Source organism: Oryctolagus cuniculus, chromosome 3 (assembly GCF_051225735.1).
Source record: "Oryctolagus cuniculus isolate XC-2025 breed Fujian yellow rabbit chromosome 3, ASM5122573v1, whole genome shotgun sequence".
Classification (NCBI taxonomy): domain Eukaryota; kingdom Metazoa; phylum Chordata; class Mammalia; order Lagomorpha; family Leporidae; genus Oryctolagus; species Oryctolagus cuniculus.
In genome coordinates this window covers 62345200-62367297 of record NC_142869.1, presented here as the reverse complement: position 1 = coordinate 62367297, position 22098 = coordinate 62345200, and the positions used below count along the sequence as shown (strand labels likewise).

Here is a 22098-nt window from a genome sequence, read left to right as displayed (position 1 = left end):
CTCTCTTGCCCCCAGAATCTGCTTCTTAGGTAGCAGCATGAACAGACAGCATCCATGGGGGCCGTCCTATTGGTCGCCTTGGGTGCTATCAATATTAGCAATTTTCTTTTAGAATGGTAAATGTAGAGAAAACTACATAACAGAAACTGAAAAACTCGGATTATAATTAATAATGTACCTTTAGCTATTACTTTGAGAAGAACAAAACTTTCATGTCTGTGTTGGCTTCTTTTTGCACCCTCACCAAAGGCACATTTAAAACATGAGTGTTTTTCAAGTTTAGGAGAAAGGACAACGAAAAGATTCTAGATTGAGAAAAAATGTCAGAATATTTGAATTTTTTAAAATTATGAATATCATGGCTAATTATGAATTTTGTCCGTTGAGAAGCTTTGAAATTTTCTCATTTTTTGATTTATCTGAATATATTGAATACAGAAACTTTATGATGCATGAAAAATAAATACCATGAGAGGAGCAAATAATTATTAAGGGATGAGTTTCAGCCTTAACTGGAATTTTCTCCCTTGGTTTTAGAAGGTTCTCTGGTGGGCTCCTGTGGTAGTGATGATATTGCAGGTAGGGCAAATGTGCATTGAATTAACTGTTGCTGTTTTCAAAAACATCTGGTTTCTGTTTTAGAAACCCTTGTTCTCTAAAACAACTGTTGTTTTCTAAAAACATTTCTATGACATTTAAGTATTATTAGAAATAAATTGTTTCGAAGTCAAATGCTTGTGTGTTTTTGGAGTAAGTTTATTAAAAAAAAAAAAAAAAAAAAGAAGAAAAAGCAATTCTGGCAGGCTGAAGTAGTGCAGCCTGGAGCTCCAACCCCAGGCATGGCTGAACTATTCGTGTGTTGTTCTCAGTCAAAGACCTCTGCCATTTCATGGCATGGGCTCCTGCTTCAAAGGGAGTGTGTTATGTCAATTCAATGTAATTTCAGGGTTTTAAATGTTAGCAATGGCTTCTTATTGATATTTTTCTGGCTAGTTTGAATTTTATTTCTTTAAGCAATGTCATAGCTATTTCCTATTGAATTCATCTGGGCCTCATTTGGACATAATATGTATACATATGTTCTCTGGGTCATCAAAAACTATGGCTCAACCATCTTTTATGTGTGTAAGTTAAAAGCTGTTTCCCCTCTGTTTTCTCTTGAATGAGTCATTGGGGCATTCTATATCTGGTCAAGTTTCTGCTTTGGGCGACTCATTTATCTGAAATGATTTCCTTGGTAGCCTTGAGGCCCTAAAGATATTAGTATTTTTACGTGAGTTAACTGCAGCTACAAACAAGAGGCGGGAAGGTAAATTCTTCAGCCTTGTACCTGCTGGTGGCGGCATCTTTCTTCTCGTGGCAACAGGACTTCGTCCTTCTGGGGTCACTTCCTTGAAGACTTCAAACTCTTTAAAGATATTAGTATTTTTTATTTAATTGAGAAAACACAGACACAAAGACATTGCATACTAAGGAAGTTAGGCTAACTGCTGTCAATAAATTAGAGATTTTATTTTTGTTTTGTTTATCTTAGTATGTTATATAACTAGGTCTTGACTTTTGCAGGGGGTGGGAGCAAGTCATATATATTTCCTAGTCCTGGGGATGTCAGACGCTTTCAAGATATTAGTATTTTAGGATTAGAAGTTATGAGAATGTTCATACAATAAAAGCAGTTTTCTGCTTGTGATTTTTGTAACTAGAGAATTATACCTTTAATTCGAGGATGTTCTGGGATTTCAATAAAAGCCTCAGGTACCTCCACCTCTGGAAAAACTTCTGTGGTTGTCTCAGGCTCTTTAAAGATATTAGTAGGTTTACACTTAGAAGTTTTAAATACAGTGAATTATGTAACACGCAATTTTTGAGTCTTAAAACCAAAGATACTCATCTAAGTTTGGTACAGCTTGTATATACCTTCAACTGCTGGTGTTTCTCTCTTTTTATGAGCAGCCTCTGGAACAACTTTCTTAGATGGCTCAGGCACTTAAAAGACACAAGTATATTTATATTTGTAATTGGTGAAGAGTAACATTGAGCTTTAAAACAAGCCCAGCATAAAATTTCTTTCGACTGGTTCATTGGTGTTATATACCTTTTGCTACTTTGGGTTTTGTCTTTTGAGCAGGAGTCACAAGTATTTCTTCTACAGTTGATTCTTCAAATGCTTCATAAACTTTAAAGATATTAGTGTTTTTATAATTAGGGGCATTTCAAGACTTATAGAGAAGAATATTACAGACACATAACACATAATGCACATTCATCATTTAAATAAACAATACTACATAAACACAAATTAGTAACAAGAAGGTATTGGCTAGGAATAAGCCTCACGCCCAGTTTTATGACACAGTACTCTCAGCATGTCTTTATGTTCATGATGATAAAACTGAGTAATTAATTTGCAAAGGGCTGTATCTTTTTTCCTTTTGCTTAAAAAATTGTATTGACAAAGTTGTCCTATTTTCCTAATTGTTTTTTGATATAATGGAAATTCATGAAGTCCTTTTCTTGTCTAGGAACCCAGTTATCTACACTTCAAAGTCACTTCTAGGAAATGGGTATTTAGTCTAGAGATTAAGTTGACTTAATCCCATATCAGAGCACCTGGATCCAATTCCTGGCTCCAAATTCTCAGCAAAGCTGGCTTCAGGTAGCACTGGTGATGGGTCATTTAATTGGGATCCTGTCATCCATATGGGAGACCTAGATTGCATTCTCAGTTGCAGCTCTTATGGGCATATGGGGAGTGAGCCAGTAGATGGGGCTCTCTTTCTCTGACTTCGAGTCTCCATGTCTCTGTTTTTATACCTCTCTCTTTCTGCCTCTCAAATGAATTTTTAAAAATTAGATATAATAAGTAAATTATATTTAATTTATAGCTTCACAGTTTAATATGGAAAACCACTGGAAACAGAAACTAAAACTGATTAAATATTTGGAAAATAAGGCAAACAAACATGCTAAAGAATTCTTTCAGCTTTTAGAAAGGAAGATTTTAGGATAACAAGAACCAGACTCAAGTGTAGAAATGTTATTCAAAAGAGGGAGTGATTATATTTTTTCATCCCAAGTATAATAACTTGATCAGAAAAAATTAAGGTTTAACTGGGAATTTTTTAAATTAAAAAATGGAAGAATATCTTGACTATCATCAAGAATAAATGACTATCATCATTTTTACTGTTCAAATGACCAATTAGTATTTTATTCAGAATATTTTACTGTACAAATTCCTTAATTATAATTTTCATGAAAGCAAAAAAGAAGCTTAATAATTCTTTTGAGGTTCTATTGGCCTTGCAAACCTATTATCATTTGAGAGGCACTGTCAAAATGTTTCCAACATTGCTATGAAGAATAAATAATAATGATGATGCATTTTGATTTTATAAAATAAAATTATTATTATGGTGTTCAGTTACTGCATTGTCCAAATCAAGTAAGCCACCTTCAAAGCAAAGGAAGTTTGTACATAGAAGGAAAGTTCAACAAGACTATGTGTTTTTCAAAATCAGGAGATGTTAAAAGTATAGAACTATTTCTTCTGTAAACTGGGAGGAAACATATCCTGTCCGAGGCTAATTGCTATTCAGATTACTTGACTGGACCCAAATATTTCTGGCAAGGTAGGCTCAAAAAAGATATTAGTATTCACTTTAATATGAAGACAGTGAATTTCATGACACAAATGTAACCAAAGTGAATCATCAATTTTTCTACACTCACTGTATAGCTCTGTGTCTTCAGGAAGAACAATAGGTAACTTTTCTTCTTGAATTCTTTTCTTGGGCATCTCAGGAACTTTAAAGATATTAGTATATGTTAATTGTTATAAATAAGAGATATTAACAATATAAGGAAACAAAATATAAGGATCTAACATTACACTCATTCTCTCTAAACTTTTTAAGAAAGTTAACAAAGAATCACTTGCTGTTGTAATCAGTATCAATGTATACCTTTAGCTGGTGGAACTTCGGGCTTTGTAGGAACAGCTTCAGGAACTTTTGCTTCTGCAACGGTTTTCTTGTGTACTTCAGGCGCTTTAAAGATAGTTATTTGTCTTATTTTTAAGAATACCATAACTTGTTATAAAATATTAAGATGGGGAAACTCACAAGGAGAATGTTAAAAATTATAAAATTTTAAGTCAACCGCACACACAGGCCATACATTTCTCTAGATGAAATGTATTATATGAATTCTTGATTTGTTATATTAGAAACGTTTTGCTCTTTGGACACAGCATCATTTTGTACTAAAGCTTAGAACAAATTTGCTTCTTTTCAAGGCTAGTTGACAAGCACTTCCAAACTGGATTGTTTTTGAAAGAGAAGTTGAAGGGCCCATAGGGTTTAATTATTGCACAAGAAGAGAATCCACTATTACGCTGTGACTTTGTTCCCAGAGGGTCGCCACAAAAGAGAGGATGATGTTACAGAGCGCAACCTGGGGTTCACATCCTTCTCAAGCCATCAGTGGCATTGAAGGGGAAGCGGTCTCTCTCTTCTTTGTAGGAAGTGAAGGAAAGTGCACTTTATAACTAGTGGTGAACCAGCAAAGGAAGGTACCTTTAGGTGGTGGAACTTTGCGTTCTTCAGGAACACGGACTTTCTCTTCTACCACAGTTTTCTTGGGCACCTCAGGTACTTAAAAGATAATAGTAATAGTTTCTTTTACTTTTAAACATTTGTAAAGATTTTTACCAAGCAGAACGAAAGAGAACAAGCAGAACATAATCACAGAAAGGAACACAGCCACAACACCACATTCAAAGGTCACTTTATCCAATACCTTACATTGTTTAAAATTAATTGAATTTTGATAATACGACAGAAAATCCAGGGGGAATTTCACATGTTAGAATGACAAGATCTTGGCAAGAAAAGTTAGCAATATGATTTCAGCTGATGTTATTTCTGTTTGTTTTGGTCGAATTAATGGTGTTTTCATCTTAGTATTAATTTTCATAGTTGCTTCAGGGACTTGTAGTTCTAAGTTCATATTTGTTAGATGCTGTTTTCTTATTTCTATGGTAAAATTCAAGAGGTTTACAAAAACGGGTACGCAGAGACATTAAACACATTTGCACCATGTATTGACATCTACCAGGTTAATACAATTAATCACAAATAGGAAAACAAGGAATTACCAGTAAACACATTTGTGAATAACAATGAAATTGCATAAAAGGAGGAAATCTGTTTTCACTATTTCGTTAATAGGCATATTTGCTTTAGATATTTTAGGCATAACAAGAGCAACTGTCCTTTTGGGAAGAACTTCTTCTGGTCCTTAAACCACTTGCAAGAGGTTAGTTTCTTGTAGAAATTCCGAAGACACAGAACACAGAAGAAAACCATTGAGTGGACTGCAAACATGTGTGGTAGCCAAGGCACTGCACATAAAGCCAGGTCAGTCACTTTCACCAAATACCTTTAGCTGGTGGCTCTTTCCGAGGAACCACTTTAAAGGGTGGTTTTTTTGGAGGGACGATTTTCTCAGTTATCTCAGGCCCTTCAAAGATATTAGTGCTTTGGTTTAGAACGAACTCATAACATGCTATGGAGCACTACTACTGAAGTTAGTACAATAAAGGCTCACAAAAGATTCTATTTCCTATTTCAGTATTTCCACAAAAGGTTTCATTTTGCTAAGTATCACCTATGATGCAGGTTGACTAGACATCCTAAGCACACACAGAGACATAGTCCTTCATATTACACCTCTATTTTTAATTTGTGTAAGATCTGTAGTACTGTAGAGAACTTAATTCTGCTGGGATTTATACTCTGAATATACAAGAATACAGGTGTCACCACCGGCACTTCATTTACTTCCTTAATATTAATTTCCTCATGAAAATATAATGGCAAAAGCTTCTGGTGAGTGATTATGAGTTTGTAAAGAGTTGACTGAGGTGTTAACAAAGCCACAATCGTTTGTCCTGAACCTGGATGTTCCTCAGTGACTGAGGAGTCTCTTTCTCATTGCACAGGAGACTGATTAGTTTTGGTAGCTGTAACAATCACATAACATTCTTCATTAGGTTTTCAAAAGAATCCACAAATTCAAACAGTGACTTCCTTAGACAAGTAGACATCACACATACTTCCTTGTCTGCTAACTGACACTCTGTGTGGTGAACTGGAACTCAATATCAGTTTTTTTTGCATCAAATAGTTTAAACTCACATCTATGCTATTTCATGGTGGTTCTAATGTTGTAAACTACATGTAAAACTCTACTTTCAAAAAAAAGTCAGTGTGAGCAAGATACAACAATTTGTAATATCTGCAGAATTCCCTATACCTTTAGGTGGAGCTTTTGGCTTTTCATAAACTTCCACTTCTTCAGCCTCAAGAAATTCGACTACCCTATGGACTTCTTCAACTTTATGTTCTTCTTGAATTCTACGTTCTTCTACTTTGATGAATTCTTCTACTTCGTGGAACTCTTCTTCTTCAAAATATTCTTCAACTTCATGGAACTCTTCTTCTTCAAGAGCTTCTTCTACTTGTGCTTCTACTAGTTCTAATTCTATTCTTTCTTTTACTACTTCCTCTTGGTGGAAGGCAACTGATACTTTTTCTTCAAGGACAGTTCTCCGTGCAAGAGCATCTATTTTAAGAGATTCATTTTTTTAAACACAGAGGAAACAAAGATGTAAATTCATATTAAATGAACAAAAAATTGAAAAAGAAAAGGATTGCATGCAATAGTACATGAAAAATTAAAGATCTTTCCAAAATACCTTTAGCTGGGGGAACAGCTTCTTTTTTAGGCACAGGGACTTTCTTTTCTGGGACTTTCTTTTCTGGGACTTTCTTTTCTGGGATTTTCTTTTCTGGGACTTTCTTTTCTGGGACTTTCTTTTGTACTTCAGGCACTTTAAAGATATAGTTTTAATATTTAAGATGTCAAGAGTAAGTTTTCATAGACAAAAGACATCAAAACCAACTAAGACACAGAGACAAAACCTAACAGACTTAGAAAAGATAAAAGAGGAAGCTTGGCTTAAATGAGGAAATATACCTTTGGCGGGAGGTGCCTCTTTTTTCTCAACAGGAACAGGTACTTTCTCCTCAGGAACCTTCTTTGGCACTTTAAAGATATTAGATGTTTTAGTTAGCCAAAAGTGTGCAGTAATAAACATGAAATAATCAACTTTACAGTCATGCAGGTATCTAAGAGGTCATACAGTACTACTGGATACCAATTTTACAGGCAATAAAGGTACTTCCCCAAAACACTCATTTGTGCTAACCTGGCCCTTTGAAGAAGACAGTAAGTCCACAGAGAACCTGTGCTGGTCTATCTTTTTTTTTTTAATGGTAGAGATATCCAATATTGGGCCTATTTCCTTTTTTAATTTAAAAAAGATGTGATGAATAGTGCTTCAGATCCCAGCCTTGTGTGATGCTAGGAACAACCGTACAGCCTACCTTCATACCTACGGATTCTGCAGCTGCAGAGTGAACTAACCTTGGATTGAAAAGCTAGTGAGGCCTAACCCCATTATGTCTCTCCAAATTAGCACAGGTATCCCCCTGTTATTATTGCCTGAATAATCTAGAGATGATTTAAGTATGTAGGAGGATATGCATAAGTTATGTGTAAACACTACGCTATTTCATATATAGGACTTGAGCTTCCAAGCATCTCGGCATCCTAGGGGGTCCTGGGGCCAATCTGTGTGAACATCAAGGGAGAATTGTATTTGTTGAGGAGTCTATGAGGATTGAGACAGCATAACCTAGCTGTTTCGGAACACTGGCTGAAGAATTAATTGAATTAGAAGCAGTGAGAAGTAGAAAGATTGTAATATTCTTGAATGATTAGGCTAAATGTTGTAAGAGGGACATACAGTCTTTTGAAACAGTTATAAGCCAAGCATTAGAATAGATTTTCCAAGCATTAGAATAGATTTATTATTTAATAAATTATTTTTTTTACCATTCTTTTGAATATTAGACCAAAGCGATTTATCATCAAACTTCTTAGCCTTTACAAATGCTTGTGAAAACTCACTAGACCTCAAAAATTAAAGCTGAGTCTTGTGACATAGTGGGTTGGGCTGCTGCCTGCAATGCTGGCATCCGACATGGATGCCGATTCCGAGTCCTGGCTGTTCTAGTTCCCATCCTGCTCCCAGCTAATGCACCTGGGAAGGCAGCAAAGGATGGCCCAAGTGCTCAGGCACCTGCCACCCATGTGGGAAACCTGGATGGAGTTCCAGGCTCCTAGATTTGGCCTGGCCCACCTCTGTCCATTGCAGCCATTTGGAGAGTGGGCCAGCAGTTGGAAAATTCTGTCTTTCCATGCTTCTATGTAATTCTGCCTTTCAATAAACAAATAAATAAGGCTTAAAAAGAATAGGTTTTCCCCTATAAAATAATAGAATAAAAGTTATGATAACGTATGATAAAAATCTACTTAAGTAATGGAATAAAATCTAGCAATATAATGTGAGAAAGAGGCATCCTCTATTCCACATTTGAGACTCAAGAATGTACTGTCATAATAAAATTCACAACTATTTAAATAAGAAGATTCTAGACTAATTCACACATACACATACACAAATCACCCATTAACACTCCAGAAAAGAAATGAGTTATATTTTTACTGGTCATTAATTAGTTTGCTACCTTAATCACTTCAAGAAAACAGTGAAAGAAGACAGACTTTTTAGAAAGAAAATGGATGGAAATTTAAAGATATTATTAACAACTTGCTATACCTTTAGCTGGTGGTGCCTCTACTTTCTTAGGAGCAGGAGGTGGTGCTTCAGGTACTTCTTTCTTAACCACTTCAGGCACTTAAAAGATATTTTATGGACATTTTGAAAAATGACATGCAATGAACAGAACAGAAACATCAATAGACCAAATAAGTAAATAAATAAATAAACAAACACCATAAAAGATTGGCTCATTTAAAAAAGATATTAGTGACTTTCATGCTAATGTTACATAGGAAGTAGAAACACTAGGGGTGTAAAGGATATCCCTTAGAAATACCAGAAGCAAACACAGCATCATTTACATGAAAGATTGTGATCGTCTTCCGGAATAATGGGTGAAGAATTACTCAAGTGCAACCCTCACCATAGACATACTTTTCTGGACACTAGTGCTAATCACAAATTAAAGATTGAAATCCAGAAGAAAATGTTACATAAGGACCTGGCCAGAAAAAACTAACGTGCCAATAGCAGAAAAATAATCTCATTTTTAGTTGTATCGCAGGTGTAATAAGAAAAGGGAAAAAAGGGACTATGAAAGTTCAGATGCTATGAGTAAGTAATTTTTAGTTTCTCATTGATATAAGACAGGTGTGACTATTAGAGAATTTCTGAGAACTAGTTAGAACACCAAGTATTTGAACGTCCTGTACCTCTAGGTGGCGCAACCTCTTCCACCTCCTCCACCTCCTCAATCTCCTCCACACTAGGTGGTTCCTCTGGGATCTCTTCTGGAATAGGCTCTTCAGGTTCTTCAACCACTTGGGAAAGATTATTATTTAATAAATTATTTTTTTACCATTCTTTTGAATATTAGACCAAAGCGATTTATCATGAAACTTCTTAGCCTTTCACAAATGCTTGTGAGAACTCACTAGACCTCAAAAATTAAAGCTGAGTCTTCAAGCTTCCCAGCATTTTAGAACTAGAAAGGGCCACCGAGGATTTAATTCAAAGTATCATTATTTCCTAATGGTGGTGGACTTGTTTGAAGAGAGGGGTAGAAGATTTTCCGTGCCAGTTCCCCAGGTTTCACTGAAGTTTATTTTGGATAAGCTTATTCCACAATTGCCTACCAAGTCATCTGATGGAATATTTCCCACAGAAAACATGATTTGCCTTCAAACACTCATTAAAATAAAACACGGAACAAACAAACAGGCTAAACATGCAAGAAGGAGATTGAAGTGGTGTTAGTTTGCTTGCCCAATTTCTACTGGGTAGATAATTTCTTATATTCTGGGATGAAATGTGCATTTATGTCCTTCAAATAGTCAACAAATCATAGGACAACAATTACTTTGAAATGATGGTTTCTTAGAAAGTCATGTACCTTCGGTAGGTAGAACTTCCTCTTCTTCAGGAAGAATGATCCGTTTTTCTTCTACTTTCTTAGGTACCTCAGGAACTTAAAAGATAGTGAATGTTTTAGGCACTTAAATGCAAGAAGCAAAGAAGAATAAAGACCAAGTTTCCCATTTTCAGCACCACAAAGAGTAAATATCACAATGTATGTGCACAAGATGACACTGACATTACACAGACTCGGTTAATGAGAAAAGAATGAAGAGCTTTGTGGTTTAAGATTGAGAGTCTATCCCAGAGATCTTCTGTCTTTTATTCCCAGAGCCTCTACGCTTTCTGGAAGAGCAATGGGTACCTCAGAGCTGCTCTCTTAGGTACTTCTGATTCTTTAAAGATACATGATTTTAGTAGTTTTACATTTTAGAAACAACATAGGTAAAACAACAACAACAACATCAAATACACCAACACAAAGAGGAAAAATTGACTTAACACAAACATGGTGCCACAGAGTCATGAATGACAAGTGTCAATGACAAGCAACACACGGCAAACATGTATGTTGAACGTCCCGGGTGGCAGCCCCACAGTTCAACATGGGTGCAGCAAACACATCCCTGTCACGGGATGAAGTACCTTTGGCTGGAGGAGCCACTGGTTTCTTAACAGCAGGAGGCACCTTCTTTTCCATTTCAGGTTTCTTAGGTACCACAGGCACTTTAAAGACAGTATTTTATTTTGTAATTGTGGTTTCACAAACATGATGACAATAGACACAGCAACAATATGAGTTGTGTTACAAATGTTGAAATGGGCGGCTTTTACAGGTGAAAGAAAGAAATGGCAATGTGGGGTTTGCCTGGGAGTAGCAGTACCTGGGGCTGGAGGAGCCTCCTCTTTCTTGGGAACGGCTACTTTCTTTTCTGGCACTTTCTTCTTGAGCTCAGGCACTTTAAAGACAGCATTTCGTGGTAAGAATTTAGATTGACAGACAAAATATAGAGAGAAAACAAGGAGTGCACACACAGGAAGACCAACATGCAACAGGATAGGTATGTAATATAATACAGAGCCCAAAGGTGGGCTTTGATCCATGATTAGGATTTCTATGGCAAAGGAGCAGCAACATATTTGATTATAAGAGGACGGGGCTGTCATTTCATCCATTTAAATAATCAAAAGGAATTTGTTAAATCTCATCTAGTAATATTTCTGAATCCTTAAACTCAGAAAGGGGTCAGCTTTTTCATTTCATTGCGTATATGACTACCTAGCCTGTGGAAGGGTTATGCTTGTTTTAAGTAGCAATGCCATGATTTTTTGCAGAAAATATCATTGACTTTTAAGGCATAAACACATTCATTATGTTTTGTATTATGAGTTGACCAAATCTGTCAAATTTGGATATTATTCTTTTAATGATGGAATACTTTTACAACATACTTTATTGTATCCTCACATTAATATCTGAACCCACAGGTGATGCATAGTAACATCATAACTTTATAGAAGAGGAAGTTGAGGTTCAGACTGGCTAAAGAACTTGCTCAGAATACTACAGCAAGGTATAAAGCCAAGGCTACAATCAAAACCTGTCAAGCTTCCATATATATACATATTTCAAGATGTAGACCATTACTCGGTTTTTGATAAAATACATTAATCTTTCTCTTTTCTTTTCAGATTGGCATTACAAAGTCATTTAGAATAAATTTTGAAATATTTATTGATCATATTTTAAGCAAGTTTTTATCTGTAGATAATGTAGCCTTGCAAAATATTTCCATGAAAATTATGAAATTTAATGAAATTATCAGAAATTGCACAATACTTCCTTTGTTGTTCTTGCATCTGTTTTGCATCCAATGAAAAGAAATGGGTATTCCTGAACCATTTTATAAATATATTTCCCTAGCACCTATCTACTATAATTTATCTGTGCTGGGTAGAGAGCACGTGTTCACTCTGGGGAGGTGGAGCCTTCTGTACCTTTGGGTGGTGGTGGAGGTTCCACTTTTTTGGGAGCGGGAACAGGGACTTTCTTCACTGGTACAGTTTTCTTTGGCACTTCAGGCACTTAAAAACATTTCATTGTAAGACATTAAAAACTAGAGGCACAGTGTTGTATAGATAACAAAAAGACACATGAGAATAAGACCACAAACAACTCATAGCATACAATTTGGAAAGACATTTAGCTAACTTAGAATAAACACAAAAAGACAGGCAGGTACTTTAGAGTAGACACACAAAAAAGACTCAGATGAAGACATAATAAAGAGAGCGGACACACTGGGAAAATTCTAAGATGTACACGGCAAACAACAGGCAGTAGGCTTCAATACGACTGGAGACGAACAAAAGGCTGGAAAGAATTCAACACAAAGGAGTCTCTGATGGTTCCAAGAAGAGCTGCTAACCTGGCGCTGGCACTGGAACCGTGGGTTTAATTTCTGGAAGCACCTCCTCTTCTTCAGGTACAACTTCTTCCTCAGGCACGAACTCTTCCTCCTCGGGAGGAATCTCTTCTTCCTCAGGTACAAACTCCTCCTCCTCAGGAGGCGCCGCCTCTTCCTCAGGCAGAACCTCCTCTTCAGGAGCAACTTCTTCTTCAGATACAACTTCCTCTTCCTGAGGGAAGGCTACAGGAACTGGGACATCTTCACGTTTCTTGGGCACTTTAAAGATACACACTGAATCGTACCAGCATCCCTTTTATGTAAAATACCCACAGCAATAGGACAACACAGAAAGCAAGTATTCTGGGACACACAGCATCGATGATCATCAATACGAATATCATCAAGCGCTAATTACAATTAGTGACGCTGCAGAACACCAGTGGAGTCTCATTTTGCCCTGGGTCTGTTATGAATGTACCTTTGGTTGGTGGAGCTTCCATTTTTTTCAGAACAGGTGTTGGTTTCTTTTCTTCTGGGATGACCTTCTTGGGCAACTCTGGCACTTTAAAGATATTATTGGTCTTTAAGAGTGTGTTCTTTTAAAATGTCTTAGAGCCATTGACACGAAAAACAATCATGACATCCTCGACATATTTCTAGTAAGACGGACGCTTCTCAGGAAGGTGTAATATTAAGGGAGAACTGGATGTGGGCAGACCTCCACGTGAGGTCTTTCTGCATACTGTAAGGGATGATGTTCCGTACCTTTTGCAGGTGGAGCCTCTACTTCTTTCGGAGCAGGAACTGGCACCTTCTTCTCAGGTACCTTCTTCTCAGGCACAGGCTTCTTGGGTACCTCTGGCACTTGAAAACATTTAGAGAAAAATTTCACAAAACATAGAAATGCGTAATCCAAGCACAGTTCCAAAAAGATTAAAATAAGGTAATAAAAATTGACAAAGAAATTCCAGCAAGCATTGTATTTTAAAAAATAAAGCTGTTGTTCTCCATAAAGAAGTAATATTAAAGAGTTGCATCCCTGAAGAGCACTGAATTGAAAATTAATTTTTTACTCACATGCAAATGTGACATTTTAAAAATGTCGCAACATTTTAAGCTTATGTACCTTTGGCTGGTGGAGCTTCCACCTTTTTAGGAACTGGTGCTGGTACCTTCTCCTCTGGCACAGGTTTCTTGGGCACTTCAGGAACTTGAAAGATATCAAGCAGGGTTAGTGTCGCATTTTTCACCCATAGATAAAAATCCAACAGTTAACATCTTAAGTGAAACATCATAGATATTCAAACAACTTCACTTTAAGACTGAAGATAATAACAGCCACAAAACACAGGCCAGAAAATGCACAAAAATTAAAATAAAAACAAACAGTAAAAAAGCACGAACTGATGATAAGGACAAAACATGATGCCTGATAAATGATGGTTTCCCATTTTGACATTGCATAAAAGAATTTCTTTTACACTGGGAACTTTGTACTACAGAGGAGGAACCAAGCAATAAGCATGAATAAGTATGCTTTCATGGCCAAATGCAGAGATGAATACATGTTACACTGCCCTTTGGACCAGTTGAGTGGTTCTTGCCTAGGCATTGATAGTTGCAGAGTGACAGAAATGGAGAGGGAGAGAGAGAAGGGGAGAGTAAGAGAGGGAGAGGGAGAAGAGGGTTTGAGAGAGCATCCATCTACTGGTTCACTCCCCTAAAGGACACAATAGTGAGGGATGGATCAGGCTAAAGCTAGGAGCCAAGAACCCAAATCAGGTCTCCCACATGGGTGGCAGGAATTCAAGTACTTGAGGCATTATCTATTACTTCCCTGGCACATAAGCAGGGAGCTGGATCCTAAGTGGAGTAGCCAGGACTCCAACCAGTACTCTGATATGGGACACAGACCTGCCAAGTAGAGGCTTAACCTGCTGAGCACAACAGTTGCTCCAGGCACTGATGTTAATGAACATTGTCATGGTGGAAAGCAATGCCATGGCTCACCAAGTTATTCTACATGGGCAAGTTATTACATTATTACACTGCTAGGTTATAAAGGGATGTACCTTTAGCTGGTGGAGCCTTCTCTTTTTTAGGAATAGGCACAGGAATCTTCTCCTCTGGCTTCTTAGGAATCTCAGGCACTTTAAAGACATTGTTTACTGTTAAGTTCTAGCCACTAAAAACAAGACCTCCACACAAAGCACATCCAATGCTTTTAACAATAGACAGCAACACATACAGGCTTTGTACTCAGAAGATAAGTATTTACAGGCATATAAGATCTCCCCTACAGGTCTCATTAGATTGGTGGTATACCTTTTGCTGGTGGGGCTTCCTTCTTTTTGGGAACAGGAACAGGTCTCTTCTCTTCTGGAACAGGTTTCTTGGGTACCTCAGGCACTTTAAAGATATTATAAAGAATTTTGGGAATGTTGCAGAAAAGATGTAAAATATGAAAAGCATCTACAGATATCAGACTCCAGCACAGAAAAGTATCTGCTTCTAAAATAAGAATTGGTCACTGGTGCTAATAACCCCCAGAATCTGGCCATGCCAGATAGTCAGGCTCCAAAGAAACTGCTGGACACCTTTGCCTTGCAAGAGACATAATCTACCTTTGACTGGTATGGGTGGCACCACTTCTTCCTCAGCTATGACCTCTTCTTCTTCATGAACGTATTCTTCTTCCTCATGAAGGTATTCTTCCTCATGAAGGTACTCCTCTTCTTCGTGAAGGTACTCTTCTTCTTCTACAAGATATTCCTCCACATGGGATACAACTTCCTCTTCAAAGGCAACCTCTTCTGGTTCTCGCTTTTTAGGCACTTCTGGCACTTTAAAGATTTTAAGTTGGACATTTTCCCATTACTCAACAAAATTAAGACACTTTAGGAACACAATCCCATTTATAAAGAAAAGAAAGACTAGGTTTTCCCTTTCCCACAAAAGAACTTCACACATAGAAATACACACGCACTCAACACCAAAGAAGACAAACACCCATTCAAAGGAGTGGCATTAGGTACCTCTGACAGGTGCTGCTACTTCTTTTTTAGGGACAGGTACTTTTTCTTCTGGGACAACCCTCTTGGGCTTCATGGGCACTTGAAATGTTAAGTATAAGAAAACTTCAGTGTTGGAAACCAGCCAGACAATGCTTGCTTTGTTGTATTTTAAATAGACAGAACACTTTTGTAGCTGTATTTACTGCGATAGAAATGCAACTCTTTATCCCCAAGAAAGTTTGTTTGCAACGGAAGCAAAATGAACCTCTCAGAAATATTTACTCAAGTAAGTGTGAGCAAGCAAAGCCTAAATGTCATGGATGTTTAGTGTTCAAATATGTCTCTGTAAGGAACATCCTTCAGTGAGAAGCCAAATTTACTCCTGGGTTAGCACACTTCCTGAATTACAGGAGGTTACTTCATATATAGCATAAAGCAGGAAAAAAAATGGCTGGACACTGACCTATTTTTTTTTAATCTTTAATATTATTTTTAGAATAAACAGTTAATCACACTTTGGCAAATAGTATTACACCATTACATCGACCAGGTAAATCAGGAATATGCCAAGTGGTCACTGATTTTTAAATCTAAACACTGTATTTTGTATGTACTATAGTCATGGGGTAGGACACAATCTTTGTAAAAGAAGACATGGACATATTTTCAAATAATTTTTCCTCTTACAGGTAACATTATTCTCTTATCTTGTATTTACTGATTATTTACATCCAACATTCTCTTAGAATTAATTTAAAAGACAGAAAAACGACAAAGTAAAGAAAAACACAGTTACACTAATTTCAAAAGACATCTTATAAAAGATCATGATCTAAGAAAGAAATTATTATACCTTTAGCAGCTGGTTCAGCCACTTGCTCTTTTTCACGTTTGGTAATTGAAATACGTATTTTTTCCTCAACAACTTTCTTTGGTTCTTCAGGCACTTTAAAGATATTAATTATCAAGGAGCATTAAAACCAATCCTAAGAATATTGTATAACAAATAGACATGGACAACTGAAATGGAAGACTTGGGAACTGAACGATTTGTTCAGTGAAAACAGAGCACATCAGACAAGACAGTAAGACGGTTACAGAATATAAGTACCAATGTTGTTTGGGTACTTATTACTCTGTGATGTACCTTTGGGTGGTGGAGGTTTGAGTTTCTTAGGAATGGGCACTGGTACTTTTTCTTCAGGGACAGGTTTCTTCAGCACTTTAAAATATTAATATTAAGAAATCTCAAAACCAGTTTTCTCAAGAGGTAATAAGAGCAAAAAGCTAAGAAATACAATATACAATGTAATTTCCAAGCACACATCATTGGTACACTGCCACACATGTTGATAGTAGACAGACAGGCAGGAAACAAAGGTCTCATAACTGGTAATATTGTTCTTACTCTACCTTTAGCTGGTGGAGCCTTGGGTTTTGTGGGAACAGGTTCTTCTTGCACTGGCTTTACTGGGATAGGCTTCTTGGGTTCTTTGAAAATACACACGGGTATGTAACGTTAGACTTTGGAACACAGGCCAAAAGTATTTCTTAAATGGAATCGAAGAATCACAACATTATGTCTCACATGTATAACAAAGCCATAGCCTCAAGTGGTAAGAAGGTCCCTCCAGAATTAGCTCTAAAATCTGAACAACTTTATGTTACCCTTTCCTCCTGGCTGTTTCCTTCAATCAAATATACCTCCATTTAGCACAGTGAATTTCTCATTTTACTTCCAATATACAAAGTCCTGGCTAAAACTCCTCTCTCTAGAATATTGCTTTTTTCTTAATGCTGTCTGTAAAACTATGAATTTTCTCAAAGTTGGGCAATTAAACATCAGAAACAGAATTTGGTAAATAATAGTGATTCATTTCAAAATTCCAATTTGAATTGATTCCAAGAATAAAATAAATAAATTCTTTGGAATCAAAACTATATGCTCACACCTCTCCTCTACATTCAGTGAAACACAACTGTTCATGTAAGCTTTCTTGTCTGTCTTTACTTTTGAAGCAGACATGACCAACTTTTGATGACAGGAATCCTGGAGGCAGTATATGTGCTTAATAGCATATTGTGCTTGAAGATAGTAACAGAATAAAAGATACAGAGATGCCTTTGATCATGTACAGGGAAGTTCACGGGCACCTCAAGATGAACTCTTAACTGTTTGGAAGGAGAAACTTGGAGACATTTGCCTTCTCGCAGATCAGCAAATATCAGGAGGATGGGTATTTCCAGAAACCAAGTGTAACACTAGCCTGAAGATTTACAGAGCTTTTTAAAATAGAAATTATCCAAGAAAAAGGAATTCTGGATTTACCAAGTGAAACAGAGACTTTCCACATTTCTGTGGGCATCCAACATTTTCCCCTGTCCTGGTGTGTTCTGCACACACTTATTTGGGTTCAGGTTTGCAGTTCTGCTCGTACCTGTGACGTACTCCTCATACTCTTCCCGGCGTTCAGCCTCCCGCTCCTCATATTCCTCATATTGGTCATATTCTTCTGTTGGCTCATAGTCCTCAAATTCTCTGTAATCATATTCTTCATATTCCTCATAATCTTCTTCCCGTTGTACTGAAACAGTTTCTTCCTCTCGGGTGTAGGACCATTCTTTTTCTTCTGTTACTGTTACTTCTGGAATAATATTGACAACAGGCAGCATTTCATTTGAAGCTCATTTAGGGGTGAGAGTGACTGTGTGTTTTGATTTCACTCCTTTGTGATGGTCTCATGCACTGGTTACGGGGGACCCTGACTGTCCTTAGCTGCTCAAGATACCAGAAAATGTCCATGTGTTAACTGTGGTTTCAGAGGTTAGAGTCCCTGCCTTGAGTCAACAGAAAGCTCTTAATGTATAGGAGTCAAATGGGAACTAGCAAGCAAGGAGTTGGGTAGTTTCATGCTTCCTATTGTTTAACTGACGCATAATAAATGTACCTTTTGCGGCATGAGGTTCTCTCTTTGGAACTTCAATGGATACTTTTTCTTCTTTAACAGCTCTTTTTCTGACTTCTGTCACTTTAAAAGAGTAATTATTAAAAGTGAATGGCAAGATTCTGAACCTATATGTGTGAAGAAAAATCTTGCATGAACAATCCAAAGACAAACAAAACTTTTCATTTAAAAGGCAAGAAAAAGCAACAGACACAGATATAAACATGGTGCAATATACACACGGATACTTTTGATTTAGCTATTTAATGCTCCAAAGACACTGAATAACTTTAGGACAATCAACTACCATTTATAAGAGAGTTGAAAAAAGAAAACTGAATAACAGAAACAATGACTATCAAATAAGTACAAGCAGTAGATAGAAACTTGTGTTACATAAATAGTTTCTTCACTTTAATTATAAGGTATTTTCATAAGCTCTACCAGCATAAGTAGGCAGTTAAAGATTAAAAAAAATGAGAAACATAGTCTAACATTGTCATGTAAAAAATCATTTTGCAGATGAGTTTAGTATATGGACAAAGAGACATAGAACAAACATGTTTTAGGGAAAACTACACATGTTTGGGAGAAGCCTCACTTTTTTTAGATTAAAAAGTTCTTATTAGTATCAGAAATGCTTATTTTTGAAGAAACATAACATATGTTACTTACTTCATAATATGTAGTTACTTTATTTTCTCTAATGAACTCCATTCCACTAAATTAGTTCTAACAGCTGTTGCTTATTTTGATTTTTTTCTTAAAGTCTATTTACCTTTCGTAGGTGGCTCCTCTTCTCTTCTAGGTTTAAGTTTAGGAAACCTTTCTTCTGGAACGGCTTTCTTGGGTTCCTCTGGCACTTTAAAGATAGATTTCACTTTAAAGAATTGTTTTCCTCATTCACACCACAAAGATAGTCATAGAGTAGGGACCCCAACATCAAGGACTTGACATGGTCATTATTTTAAACATAAAGCAACGGCTACAACAAAAACCAACACCCACAGACAGTGCACTTGGTAGAGAGAGCAGGGCGAGTGCCACGCTGGGCACTGAAGGGGCGCATGTACCTCTGGCTCTCGGAGGCTTCTCTTTTTTAGTTACAGCAACAAGAACTTTCTCTTCCTGGGTAATTTGCATGTGCGTCTCAGCCACTTCAAAGACAATTTAAGGATTAGGGATTTATACTGCTTCCAGGGGGATTTAAAAAATATATCAGCCAGAAAGTCTTGCGATTTTCGATGAAAAGAATTTACAATACACACACAGCTAAACATCACAACAAATAAGAATACTCCACCCAAAGACAAGGCGATAATACACCACTGCCACCAACATACACCAATAACGTACATCGAAAAATGTGACCCAAAGGACAGCAGCAAGAGGAAGAAAAAGACAAGACAAATGTTTCCAGTTTTTGTGGTGGGGACCTCTTTTACCTTTGGCTGGGGGAGGTTCTTCTGTCTTAATCACTTTGGGAGGAACCTTTTTCTCTGGAACTGGTTTCTTTGGCTCTTCTGGCACTTAAAAGACAGCAGGCAACACAATCAAACATACAGTAGGAAAACACTAAGCACAGGTACACATAGTTGCTTGTGACTCTTATCAACATTGGAAGAAGACGTCAATTTAAGATAAAAGAACAGACACACATTTTCAAGAACAAAGTAAAATCCAATATACCTTTAGGTGGAGGCACCTTTTCCTTTTTAGGAACAGGAGCGGGAACTTTCTTTTCTGGCACAATTTTCTTAGGTGCTTCGGGAACTTTAGAAAGATGAGATTCAAGAGCATTAGCTTTCATTACCTAAGCAGTGACATAGAACTCACTTTTTGAAAAGATCACACATAGACACAAAGATTAAGACTAGACTCAGCAAAAATGTTCAGACGTGTGCGCCAACAAAAACTCAGACAGTGGTATCATCAAAAGGCACTATTATAGCTACCAAGACAAATGCCGTCACATTTCTTGGAGAGACATTGTACCTTTAGCTGGTGGAGGCTCCTCCACTTTAGCAGGAACTTTTGGTTTTGGAACAATTTTCTTCTCATGCTTCTCAGGCACTTGAAAAAGATTATAAAATATGCTTGTGGAAATGTTCTGACTTTTTTTAAAAATTAAAATGTAAGGGATCTTTTTATTAGACATGATATTTATCAATACTTGCTCTATAGGTACTAACAGCTATGAGAGAACATAAAGAAGGGACAAACCAACAAAGGGATAAAGACCCGGAATACCTTCAGCTGGTTCAGCTTCCACTTTCTTAGAAATAAAGTGTAGTTTTTCCTCCACAACATATTCCTCAGGCTCCTCCATCACTTTAAAGACATCAATTTTAAAGAAGACAGATTGTAGTGATTGTCATGTTTAGTCTTAGCCATAATTTATCCCTTCAAAAAGGGATTAAAATTGCATAAATTGAACACTGGCTAAATCCCCAATTGTTCCCATTTAAAATAGCCAACGAAGGTAAGTGAAGAGTATAGAAAAAAGGTTTCATCGATTTAACTTTCAAGTGTGTTATAAGGTACATATAAGAACACTTATATTCATAGGAATAACAAGAAAAGTATGGGACCACAACTAATTCTCAAGACTAAGTTAACAAGAACACAAGAAACTGAAGGTAAGTTTAAAAAAGAACACTGTAGATTTGAAAGCTCCAGGGCAGAAACGTATACACAAGTATTTAAAAGTGAATTGCAAGATGTTTCATGTCTTTCCCAAGCCCAAAGCCCAAGCCCCCAGTTTTGTGAGGGAGCTATGGTAGAAGAAGCAGAAGACTTCATCTAATTTTTGAGCCTAGAGAATAGAAAGGTCTAGTGAAAAGCACTCCTGCTTTTTACACTGAAAGCAAAGTTAACAGGCCACTCATCTCTGGCTTAATGAAGACATATCAGATAGAGTCTTTCCTTTTAGTCTGGTATGTTAAAAACAATTTATAATGTACACTGCCCAGAATGGAAATCAGACCCGTGTGATGAGAACTTTTCCAAACATTTCTAGAAAGGATGGGGTTCTCCTTGAGCTCAGCAGATTCCCAAGTTAAGCCCAACAGCATGACCTCTTCCAGGAAGCACAACACAACTGGTGGGCTTCCTCGTGGGAATTAGACCCTAGATGGTGCTAGGCCAAGCCCTTATGTTAAGACTAAGCATCTTGGGTGTCCAGGGACTCTCCTTCCATGTGGAGGAAGGGAGTAAGAGGAACCAGATCTATTAGCCAGAAGTATACTTGAGTGCATCTCCTGGTACCACGATTAGTTTGTTAAGGATCTTATTGGTTTCTCTTCAAAACAGAGTGACATTAGAACTTTCTTGGATATATAGCTGTAGTAGAGTGTTGGATTTTAGCAGGAAACCTACATATGTCTTAATTCATTGCAATCCTTAAGAGACAATAGAAATTAAATTATAGGCATGGGAACATCTGAATATCAACTCAAGCTGACCACAGTTTTATATAATTGTTTTCTCCATGTGTGAAATAAAGGAACGCCTCAAGTGTTCAGTGTTTCAAACTCACAAAGATGGCTTTGATTTCTGGAATGTAATGAGGTAATGTATGTTCTTGTCCATTTTTAGACTGTAAGGACAAATTAGTGACTTACAAAATGGGCTGTGGCTGGCATTTTCTTAAATGAAAAGAACAGAATAGGGTAAGATGA

At 36.9% G+C, this 22098-nt stretch overlaps 1 protein-coding gene across 50 annotated transcripts in view; it reads right to left on the bottom strand.

The window, feature by feature from the left end:
• Positions 1-22098, bottom strand: part of TTN (titin) — a 272404-nt gene that overhangs the window by 133621 nt on the left and 116685 nt on the right. For 33 of the 50 annotated variants that reach the window (XM_070070523.2, XM_070070550.2, XM_070070524.2 and 30 more), the window contains 36 exons: positions 20669-20749; positions 20414-20491; positions 20108-20191; positions 19864-19947; positions 19492-19575; positions 19197-19280; positions 18422-18502; positions 17912-18118; positions 16887-16964; positions 16621-16695; positions 16327-16419; positions 15495-15572; positions 15084-15302; positions 14785-14868; positions 14532-14609; positions 13586-13669; positions 13225-13323; positions 12938-13021; positions 12478-12735; positions 12047-12133; positions 10933-11007; positions 10694-10774; positions 10086-10160; positions 9406-9513; positions 8750-8827; positions 7042-7110; positions 6761-6895; positions 6319-6627; positions 5443-5523; positions 4578-4655; positions 3966-4049; positions 3733-3807; positions 2096-2176; positions 1918-1986; positions 1714-1797; positions 1331-1408 (listed from right to left, as the gene is read on the bottom strand). In XM_070070523.2, coding sequence (XP_069926624.2) covers positions 1331-1408; positions 1714-1797; positions 1918-1986; positions 2096-2176; positions 3733-3807; positions 3966-4049; positions 4578-4655; positions 5443-5523; positions 6319-6627; positions 6761-6895; positions 7042-7110; positions 8750-8827; positions 9406-9513; positions 10086-10160; positions 10694-10774; positions 10933-11007; positions 12047-12133; positions 12478-12735; positions 12938-13021; positions 13225-13323; positions 13586-13669; positions 14532-14609; positions 14785-14868; positions 15084-15302; positions 15495-15572; positions 16327-16419; positions 16621-16695; positions 16887-16964; positions 17912-18118; positions 18422-18502; positions 19197-19280; positions 19492-19575; positions 19864-19947; positions 20108-20191; positions 20414-20491; positions 20669-20749 — 3660 coding nt within the window. The remainder of the gene's footprint in view (positions 1-1330; positions 1409-1713; positions 1798-1917; positions 1987-2095; positions 2177-3732; positions 3808-3965; positions 4050-4577; positions 4656-5442; positions 5524-6318; positions 6628-6760; positions 6896-7041; positions 7111-8749; positions 8828-9405; positions 9514-10085; positions 10161-10693; positions 10775-10932; positions 11008-12046; positions 12134-12477; positions 12736-12937; positions 13022-13224; positions 13324-13585; positions 13670-14531; positions 14610-14784; positions 14869-15083; positions 15303-15494; positions 15573-16326; positions 16420-16620; positions 16696-16886; positions 16965-17911; positions 18119-18421; positions 18503-19196; positions 19281-19491; positions 19576-19863; positions 19948-20107; positions 20192-20413; positions 20492-20668; positions 20750-22098) is intronic. The other 17 variants (XM_070070568.2, XM_089328048.1, XM_089328061.1 and 14 more) reach the window with 3 other exon arrangements.